Source organism: Pogona vitticeps, chromosome W (assembly GCF_051106095.1).
Source record: "Pogona vitticeps strain Pit_001003342236 chromosome W, PviZW2.1, whole genome shotgun sequence".
In the NCBI taxonomy this organism is placed as follows: domain Eukaryota; kingdom Metazoa; phylum Chordata; class Lepidosauria; order Squamata; family Agamidae; genus Pogona; species Pogona vitticeps.
Window position 1 is genome coordinate 3,128,568 of NC_135798.1, and position 11,276 is coordinate 3,139,843.

General features: G+C 42.6%; 1 protein-coding gene across 1 annotated transcript in view; it reads left to right on the forward strand.

Moving 5' to 3' along the window:
* LOC144585039 (uncharacterized) overlaps positions 1-2,032 on the forward strand; it is a 41,659-nt gene extending 39,627 nt beyond the window's left edge. Inside the window, 2 exon segments of the mRNA XM_078382479.1 lie at positions 970-1,662; positions 1,831-2,032. Coding sequence (XP_078238605.1) covers positions 970-1,662; positions 1,831-2,032 — 895 coding nt within the window.
* The last annotated feature ends 9,244 nt before the right edge of the window (positions 2,033-11,276 follow it).

The following is an 11,276-nucleotide window of genomic DNA, read 5'->3' on the forward strand; positions in this document are numbered from 1 at the left end:
TGCTGCTGCTTTTTTCAGAAAGATCTTAGGTGTTCCCAATATGATCCGCCTCTCCACCATGGTACTCGAATTGGGAACCCACCTTCCGTCTACCCTTGCCTGGGTTACCACCTTCAAATACTGGCTCCGCATCCATCTCCACTCTAACTCTCTCCTTTTTGATCTTCTTAGTGATTCTTACACATCGAAATGGTTCCAACTGATCGATTCTAAACTTCTCTCTTTAGGACTGAATCTAGAATCCCTTTTCGATCTTGGATTACAACAGGCCCATTCCTTGATCAAACACAAACTTTGGCAGCTCGAGTATGAGACACTTTCAGCCGATTTGAACCCCACCTGTTCTCCCCTTTTTTTCAGTCTTCCTCCTTCCCTAGGACGTCCTTCCAACTACTTCTCTTTACTGACTAATCCTGACCAGAGAAGAGCATTTATGCAAGCTCGTCTGAATATCTTCCCATCGGCGGTCCATGTAGGCCGTTTCTCCAAGATTCCCCGTGCAAATAGGCTCTGTTTCTTCTGTCATACTTTACCAGATTCCCTGGATCATATTTTATTTCACTGCCCGGCTCATTCTTCTTTGAGAAAGCTCTGTCTTGAACCGTGGCTTTCTCTTTTTCCCAACTCCCTAGTTTTTTTCCTGAGCGATTCTTGTCCTTTGATTACATCTGCCGTTGCTGGCTATCTATTGGAAATTTCTGTTTTAACCCATAATCTATGATATTCCCCGTTGCTTTGAGAGTATTTTTCACCTTACTTTTCCCTTTGATTATTGTTTGTTTGTACCTATGTTTTCCTGTCGTCTGTTCATATGCCAATAAAGGTATCGAAATCGAAATCGAATCGATACAAAAACATGAAATGTGAAAAGAGTTTCAGCGGGAGAAGAAATCTGCGTTCACATCAAAGGACCCATACTGGGGAGAAACCACATAAATGCATGGAATGTGGAAAGAGCTTTAGTTGCAGTGGTAACCTTACATCACATCAAAGGACCCACACTGGGGAGAAACCACATAAGTGCATGGAATGTGGAAAGAGCTTTAGTCACAGTAGTGACCTTAAGGTACATCAAAGGACCCACACTGGGGAGAAACCACATAAATGCAAGGAATGTGGAAAGAGCTTTAGTCACAGTGGTGACCTTAAGGTACATCAAAGGACCCACACTGGGGAGAAACCACATAAATACATGGAATGTGGAAAGAGCTTTAGTCACAGTGGTAATCTTAGGTTACATCAAAGGACCCACACTGGGGAGAAACCACATAAATGCATCGAATGTGGAAAGAGCTTTAGTCGCAGTGGTGACCTTACGTCACATCAAAGGACCCACACTGGGGAGAAACCACATAAATGCATGGAATGTGGAAAGAGCTTTAGTCGCAGTGGTAATCTTAGGTTACATCAAAGGACCCACACTGGAGAGAAACCATATTAATGCATGGAATGTGGAAAGAGCTTTAGTCTCAGTGGTTACCTTACGTCACATCAAAGGACCCACACTGGGGAGAAACCACATATATGCATGGAATGTGGAAAGAGGTTTAGTCGCAGTGATGCCCTTACGTCACATCAAAGGTCTCACACTGGGGAGAAACCACATAAATGCATGGAATGTGGAAAGAGCTTTAGTGACAGGGGTCAGCTTAGGATACATCAAAGGACCCACACTGGGGAGAAACCACATAAATGCATGGAATGTGGAAAGAGCTTTTCTCAGAGTGGTCAGCATAGGGTACAACAAAGGACCCACAATGGGGAGAAAACATATAAATGCATGGAATGTGGAAAGAGCTTTAGTCGCAGTGGTGACCTTACGCCGCATCTAAGGACCCACACTGGGGAGAAACCATATAAATGCATGGAATGTGGAAAGAGCTTTAGTCAGAGTGGTAACCTTAGGGTACATCAAAGGACCCACACTGGGGAGAAACCACATAAATGCATGGAATGTGGAAAGAGCTTTAGTCTCAGTGGTCACCTTAGGGTACATCAAAGGTCTCACACTAGGGAGAAACCACATAAATGAATGGAATGAGCTTTAGTCGCGGTGATGCCCTTAGGTTACATCAAGGAACCTGCACTGGGGAGAAACCACATGAATGCATGGAATGTGGAAAGAGCTTTGTCATGTTTTACCATTTGTTTTAAAAAACGCCGGTGCTTCATTTCAGAGGATAGACAAGCTTTTGCATGGTCTTACATTTGCTAGTGTTTATCTTGATGATATTGCAGTTTTCAGTTCTGATTTTGAATCTCACATGTCACACATTGAAAGTGTGTTGTCTAGAATCCAGCAAGCAGGATTGACAGTCAAAGCGACTAAATGTCAGTGGATGCAGGGAAAAGTCATGTACTTGGGTCATTTAATTGGACAAGGAGAAATCCAGCCTTTGCAAGCCATAAATGATTGGCCTATTCCTACAACTAAAAAACAAGTTCAATCCTTTTTGGGCCTATTTGGCTATTAAAGAAAATTCATTCCTGATTTCAGTTATTTGGCAACGCCTTTGACGGAGCTAACTAAGAAAAGACAGCCTGTCAAGGAAAAATGGACACCTGAGTGTCAAGGTGCTTTTGAAGCCTTAAAGGCAAAGTTTAGTGCTGCACCTATACTAAAATCACCTGACTTTGACATACCATTCATTCTACAAACAGATGCTTTAGATTTGAGTCTTGGAGCTGTACTGTTACAGAAAGGGGAAGATGGGATTCCTAATCCAATCTCATATTTCTCCAGAAAACTCTTAGAAAGAGAAAGAAATTACTCAGTTCCAGAAAAAGAGGCCTTATCTATTATCTGGTCTCTTAATCTTCTTAGGCCTTATCTGTGGGGATGTAAATTCACTCTGCAGACAGATCATAGAGCTTTGGTTTGGTTGCAGAAGATGAAATCTCACAATCAGAAATTGCTGAGATGGCATTTGGCATTACAAGATTTTGATTTTGAAGTTCAGCACATTCTTGGAAAGTTGAATGTTGTGGCAGATGGTCTTTCCAGAAAGTATTGTGAAGATCAAGATGTGACAGACCGTTGAAACACTGTTAATGTTTCACTGTTTCACTACTGATATGTTCCTGAGCACATGTAGAGTGCGTACTGTATTGAGTATTACTAACATGACTGTTTTTCTATTTTTCAGATAGTAGAAGTGCTTAACCTAAAGAATGTATTTACATGTTGCTGTTAGAATGTTTTTCTACCTCAATGCTTTGCTAGATTAAATGCTATTTTGAATGTGTTAAAGTTCATCATTAGTATTTGCACTATGTAACCAGCTAATTACTGCTTATTATTGTAATTAGTAGCCAAAAATGGAAACTAGATTTCCTGTTTCAGATTTTTGGAACTCCCAGAGGTGGCATGTCATGGTTTAGGTTATTAAGACTAAAATGTGATTTACTAATGGGATTTGAAGTCATGGAATTTTGTAGAAGGAATCCATATTGGTCTGTGTTAGCATAACTGGATGCTTCGCGAAGCTGTTTCTCCTAGAGCTAACTGGAATTTTCCATGAAGCTGCCTTGGCCAGAGACAATAAGGAGCCAAGACACATCATCAGGACAAAGGACAACAACACCTGCACATCCCGTGGGAAATGAAGGTGGAGTGTGAAGAGACAGCCCTTTATGCTGATTGGTTAACATCACAGAACAGTGGAGAAGAAGGGTGGTCCCAGCATGAAAGAAAAATGGCGAATGGAGACGGAGAGAGCTTGGATTTTTGGAATGATTTTAGTATTGATTTTAGGATGGAGTTTTGAGTTCCAAATGCTAGTTTTTGCTGTTATGCTAGGATGTAGTTCAGAGAAAGCATACAGAAAAGGGGACTATGCCTAGCTTACTTTCTAAGCTAGTTTTAGAGTTTTTTATTTTATTTTTGTAGCTGGAATTTGCTAAGATTCTAACTGCTGTTATTCATGGAAATCTACTGGAATCCTATGCTTTTGCAACAAACTGAATATCTCTAAATTCTTTATTTTTCTAATAAAACAATAATTCTTAAAATCCTAAATTTGGTCTCTTGAACAGCAAATCTGAAATACTAAGTGACAGGCCACAGAGATGCTACTTGAGTCCATTACCACCGTGAGTTTTGTTTGTCTTGACAGACTTTAAAACTCATGATTTCTAGCTTTGGTTGTTCTCAATTAATTGCTCATTAGAACAGACTTGGGAAAAGGGTAAGTGGTACTGCCTGGCTGGGTTGCCTGGACTCTGCTCAAATGTTTTAGGAGTACACTTACACCTGGAACCTCTCTGTTCAAGCATCAGGTGTTCTTTTAGAAGCCCCTGGGTGCTCGCAAACTTTATTCAGAGTGGTAAGCTTAGGTTACATCTGTCATGATGTACAGTAGGTTATTGAAGCTAGAATGTAATTTCTAAATGGGATTTGCAGTCATGGAATGATGTAGAAGGAATCCATTTTCGGTCTGTGTCATTTTTACTAGAAGCATCGAGATGCTGTTTTTCTTCACAGCCAGCTAGCAATGTTATCTTGCAGTTAGCTTGGCCAAGGCCAAAGAAAGAGCCAAAACGTAGGGAAAATGGAAACAGCACCTGCAGTCCCATGCGAAAGGAAGGCGGAGAGAGAGACGAGCAGTCCTTTGTCCTGATTGGTGAGCAGAGTGAAGAGAGAAGAAGGGGGGTTTCTTATGGGAGTTTCCAGTATTTTGCTAGGATGTAGTTCTTAGTAGGAGAATGGAAAGGAGGGCTCTGCCTTACCTATTCCTTATCTAGTGAGTATTTTTCTTAGATAGTGATTTTATTATTTTATTTTTGTAGCTGGAGTTTGCTAAGTTTTTAATTGCCTTAGTTATGGAAATGATTTTGAATGCTATGCTTTGCAATAAACTGAATTCAACTAAATCTTTATTTTTCTAATAAAACAATTATACTTAAGAACTTTTGTTTGGTGTCTTGAACAGACAACCTGTTACCATACTTAATTTGATTTTCTAACAGGCCACAAACTATGGTGCTTTGAGTCCAGTATTTTCTTGAGTTCTCGGAGTTCTGAATGACTCTAAGACTCATGATTATATTTTGGTTTCTCAATGATTTTAAATTGGGAATAGACTTGGTGTATGAGTGCCAGTGGGACACCCTGGGTGAGACAAGGACTCATCTCAATCCAAATAGGGGTACATTGGACTTATAACCTCTCTATTCCGGCTTTCAGATTCTCTTAGGAGGACTGTTGAAGCTTACAACATCCAAGAACCCGCATTGGGGCGAAACCACATAAATGCATGGAATGTGGAAAGAGCTTTAGTCAGAGCTCCTGATAAGTTAAGAAGGCATAAGGAGCTCATTCAATTTTGTGCTGGTTTCCACTGGAAAGAATAAACAACAAAGTAATGCAAAACAGAGAAAAAAGAGAATAAATGGAGTACATTTTGAAGTGCCTCTTGTGATGTCATCTTCACCCTTAAGTTGCGTGTTCCCGTGTCCTTGTCGGGCACACCTGCTGAACACTTTGGACATGATCTCTATGCTGAGTGTTCATTTCTGTAAAATTCAGGTTCTGTTTTCTTTGGCTTATTTTATATAACTTTACAGCATGAATGTGGGATATTTGCTTCTGTAGCCGGGATTCAAAAAAAAAAAAGTTCCAGTATTGCTGCACAATGTTGTGCCTGTGTTGCCAGCAGGAGAAAAAGTTGCCAAGATTCCCATAGGAGAGGGCAGCCTGAATATTGACAGCAGGACTGGGAGCAGTGAAGATGGTCTACCCGGGACACCCTCTCTTCTGTTCACTGCCACCCACACTTGCTGAAAAACAGCCCTGACCTTTGCCTTGGGTTTGGGAGAGAAGCGGTGGACTGTCAAACTGTCAGCTTCTGGGATTTCCCCATGTGGGATGTCACTCTGTGAACGGTAGTGGTGCTGGAGGACTCCTGCTCCACCTCTTGGCCACTGGAGTGTACAGAACATATGAGTGTTTGCTCACGAGTCCACTCTCAGCCTGACCACCCTTAAGCAAAGGGGCAGCAACGAATGCTCTGCCTGACCTGCTTTTATACCAACTTCAGCCCCTACAATCCCAGGCGCCTGCCCGTGGCTACAGCAGCCTCAAACTTTCCCAGTGAATCAGCTTCAGGGTTTTGGCTGACCTACACGCAGTTTGTTTCTCTGGCTTTCCTATGTGAGTACGTTGAAGAATTAAATTTACTGAATTTCTCAGTGACCTGATCTATACGAACATTTTGACATAAAATTCCTGTACGTAACCTCCACCTCCTAGCTTCTTTATAATCACATGTACCCTTAAAATTCATATTTACCAATATGTGATCTGCTACTTTTATTAACCCTACGTCTGTCTTACAAACTCTAAATCACAATTATTAGATGCAAATATATATAATCTATCCTAAAATAACATAGATGCTGATGAATAAAAAGTAAACTAATTTACATCTCCTTTCACTTCTCTCCAAAAATCCTGCATGTCAGTTCTATTTATCAGTTTATTTCATATGATAATATTATACCTTGTTTCATTCTTGGTAGGGTTTAATTTATCTTCCTCTTCATCCATTAACATTTATCTTTATTTATCAAGACTTTAAACCATTCCATTTTAGCATCCTATCTCCATTTGGTCCCATACTCTGATGACATACCCCAGCAAAGCAACACCCAATTTTCCTTTAAAAAAACCCTAATCCATAAACCCTCACTGCAACATTTAATAATATTTCCCCTCTCTTTTTGGCAGGATCCTACCTGGCCACGGTCAAGTGCAAAGTCCTGCACCTTGGAAAAAGAAACCACTTGCACACTTGGCTCAGAAAAACTATGAGCGAGAGGGATGTTGGAATTGTTGTAGATCTCAAGCTAAATATGAGCCAACAGTGGCTTTTTATTAATCCAGGTTCTCCAGCTCTTCCTTCCCTTTCTCTTTTCATGGGTTCACCATTTTCAATATATTTATGGATTTGCAATGCCTTTAAATAAAGTACTGTACAGTGGAAGAAATTTGCAAGTAAACCATGGAACTTTTCCAGTAAAACCTCAATTCTAATCAAACCCTCTCCTTGTATTTCTGAGTAAGCTGGCTGGATAGCTCTGTGGTTTAAATATCTGGTTGCAGAACCAGAGGTTCCTTGCTGTGTCTCCCACGGATAAGGTCAGCTTGTGTGGCCTTTGGAAAACTGCAAGGTCCCAGAACCAGGGAATGGGGAACGACTTTTGAGTATTCTCTACCTAGAAACCCCCGAAAAAAGGGTTGCCATCAGTCAGAATTGACTTGATGGCCCATGTTTAATAGTATTTTGGATAGTGGTTAATATTAATCAACTATATTTTCCCGTCACTGGCCCTTTGGGAAGTATCAATTCAGGCAAGGGGAGTCCAATGTTGTTTGCACAATACGGCAAATTTTTCAAATGTTGCCAGTCAAGCCTTCAGGAGACATATGCCTTTCAAAGGAGTCAAAGACAGAGCAAATTTTTGGTTTGACCTCCAGTTAGATTCTGCTCTCTGCTATATTCTCAAGACATCTCCTTTTTTCTCTATCAGGTAACACACGATGGCCAGAATTATACTTCTTCTGGCCCCGAAAACAGTCAAGGGTGAAGCTGGGAAGAAAAGCTTGGAAAAACCCATGAGCTAAAGGAGAAATGGCTTAAACGCCTGAAGTGTGGAGAAAGATTCAGACCAGTGCCACTAGTTCAGTTTAAAGAACTCACCCTGGGGAGAAATGATACAAAAACAGTCCCGATTTGTCACAGATTTTACCTTCATCCAAACAGCTGCGGTTGGACTCATATTTTTCACCCCGTCCTTCAACACCGACTACAACACCGTCGTCACGAAGAGCTCCTTCTACCAACATGGCCCAGAAGGACCATATCCTTTCATCTACTCTTCCTCCCAAACAATCCTGTACCAAGCAGCTGCCTAGTGAGAATTCTCTCCTGGACTGTGATGTTATAGAACTTGTGAAACATTACTCTACATTAACTGCAAGAACGGTTTCCCAGATTTTTTCTCAGCTTACTTTTCTTACAGATTTCTTAAAGGGCCCACGCCCTAGTTTTCCACAGTCTCCATCTTGCCTCCATAGAACATCGGACAAACCTAACTCTGACGTTTGCAAGGCAATTCCTCCTTGCCTCCTTCCTGATGGATGTCTTCCTCAAGCTCCTCCTAAATCCACAATGCACTTGGTCTATGTTCCTTATGCTGCTGTTATTACAGTCTGTCCCCCTAGCGGTTTCACAAGCTGTCCACGCTGGTCTAGAACCTTCCTGGCGAAGAGACATCTCGCCTTCCTTTTAAAAGTGAATACCCGGAACATCGATCTCTCCAGGATTGAGACTTTGTCAACATCCTATCACTCAACTAGACTACTGCTGACCTTTCATTCGAATTATGTTCCTGGGATGCTATTCTCGTCTGTGAACCTATTACGACATTGGGGTATTACCCCTCACCGCTTCTTCAAGAATACCATCACTGCCAAGCTTATTTCAACGAAAGCTTCTCTGCAATCTCCTTCCATTGGCGCCTCTCCCTCGCCCAAGAGGACAAACTCGTCTCGAACTCTCAGATCTATTCACCCTCCCTCGGATTCCTTGCTGCTTGCCTTTACTTCGCCGATCCCTCCATCTCCAACGAGTGATGAAGCACCCCATGCCTCTAGGCTGATGGACCACCTGACATCTCCCTTGATCCCCTCTTCCTCCATCCTGCAACACTCCTCTATTTCTCAGGAGAAGCCTCAAGACCTCATCTCAGATCTCCAGCCGGACACTGTGTCTGCCTCAATCCAACTGGAAGCTTGTGACTGCCTTCCTGCATGCTCCAATCCTCCTGCTGCTTCTCCTCCCCATATTCCCCTATCTCCCGCATGTATTGTCAACCGGGGTGCCTCAACCAGCTCTTTCGCATTGGTTGACGCTATGTCCCAGAAACCCCCTCCACTTAATTTTGATTTTACCAACCTTATTCCTGCACTAGATGCTCCAGCCTCACCCTCTGACCCTGCCCGTCCTCTAGTCCCTGACCCCATTCTGCCTTCTGTGAATTCCTCCCCTCTTCTAGACTCTAACACTGCCTCCTGCAGACTGACTGTTCCCCCCCTGGCCCCCCCATCTCCCCAACCCTCCCTCCAACTGATCTCTTGGAATATAGGTGGCTGGAGAAAAAAAGCCTCGGATAAAGATCTGCTTAAGTTTCTCTCTAGCTTTGATATTATTCTCCTACAGGAGACCTGGTTATTAGCCCCTCCATCTATCCCGCGTTTTTCTACTTACCATCTCCCGGCTGTTAAATCTAAATCAAGTGGGCGCCCCTCCCCAGGTCTTTGTTGCTTTTTTAAACCCTCCTCCCTATTTAACCTCATTTCCATCCCTTCCCCCTCATCCTATATTCAAATTTTCCTCCTTCAGTACGGCGAATTTAAAATTCTACTTCTTAACCTTTATTTCCCGCCTCCATCCTCTTCTCTGAATAGCACCTGGATGGAGGTAGAGAATCTTTTCAATCTTAATCTGGAAGCTAATCCATCTGCCCATATTTTGATCTTGGGGGACTTTAATACCCGGTTAGGACCCAATAATTCTGCTCTAACCAAACAAATAAATTTGGAGTTTGATGAGTCGTTTCCCCCCTGGCTCAATTGCCCAAGGACTTCCAGAGACAAGATTATCACTCCTCATGCTACCTTTTTAATCAATCTCTGCCTCAACCTTCATATTGCCATCCTCAATGGCACATGGGGTAAGGACATTCCTGGGGAATATACCCATCTTTCTATTAGGGGACCAAGCGTAATTGATTACGCCATTGCTTCTCCAGCCCTCCTCCCTTTTCTCTCTGATTTCTCTGTTGGAGCCCGTGCCGACAGTGATCACTTGCCTCTTCTTTTGTCCCTAACCTTTCCCTCTTCGCTTCCCTCCCCTCTAACCCCCCCTTCACAACTTTCCTCCCGTCTTCAATGGTCTCCTAAAACAGAAACTGACTTCTTTTCTTGGACTCTACTACCAGAGATTTCCAATCTTAACCGTACCATTGCTACAACTGACTCTATCTCTACAGCTATTACCTCCTACAACACTCTTCTTGACTCCTTAGTTATCTCTCTTAGCAGTCCAACTAACCTCCCTTCTCATAACCGAGCTACCTCTTGGTTTGATTCTCACTGTTGGCAGGCTAAGAAGCAAGTTAGGTCCCTCTTTCACTCCTTCCGCCTTAACCCTACCCCAGCCTCTTTACATCTCTACCTTATTGCCAGAAGATCCTGCTTATTATTCCTAGACTCAAAAAAACATCTTTCCGCCCAACGCAAGTGGTCTGACCTGCTTCAAGCAATTCTATCACATAATTACAAGTCCTTCTGGTCTCTGGTTTCTTCCTCCACTACTTCCTTTTCTCCCGATCCTTCCTCCTCTATCTCTTTGGAGGTATGGATAGCCCACTTCTCTACAATTTTTTTCTCCCCGAATTCTAACCCCTCTCCCGATTCCTCACTGCAGGCCCTCTCTGATTGGCCTCCCGTTACCTCTGATGAAATATTGGATTTAATCAGCTCATTGAAATCTGGTAAGGCTCCAGGCCCAGATCAAATCCTCACTGAGATTCTGACCAGTAACCCTCACTGGTGGTCTCACTACTTGGCCAATCTCTTCACTTTAGTTAACCACTCTGGTATCTTTCCCAACTCCTGGTTAATTTCCACCCTGATCCCAATATTTAAAAAAGGTGATCCCTCCCTACCCAGTAACTACCGTCCAATCAGTCTTTTATCCTATATTGGCAAACTCTATTCAAAACTTCTTCTTTCCAAACTTTCTGCTTGGGCCTCTTCCATCAATCTTCCGGGGAAAGAGCAAATAGGCTTTCGCTCTGGAGCCTCCACCCTTGATCACGCTCTTCTTTTGTCTCATCTAGCAGAAAAATACTCCATCCACCATAAATCTAGACTGTTCGCCGCTTTTGTAGATCTTCAAGGTGCCTTTGACTCCGTTAACAGATCTCTTTTATGGGACAAACTATCCCAATGGGGCATTGACCCTCGACTACTCTTTCTGCTTAGGCGCCTTCATTCTTCAAACTCATGCCAGATCCGTCTTCCAAACTCCAATATTCTATCTGATAGGTTTCAAGTCAACAGGGGTGTCCGTCAAGGGTGCATATTAGCCCCCTTAATGTTTAACTTGTTCTTAGCAGATCTTCCCCCTTTCTTATCTAAAGCTGCCAACTCTTCCCCTTCTCTTAATGGTGCCCCTCTTTCAGTCCTCCTTTACGCAGATGATGCAGTC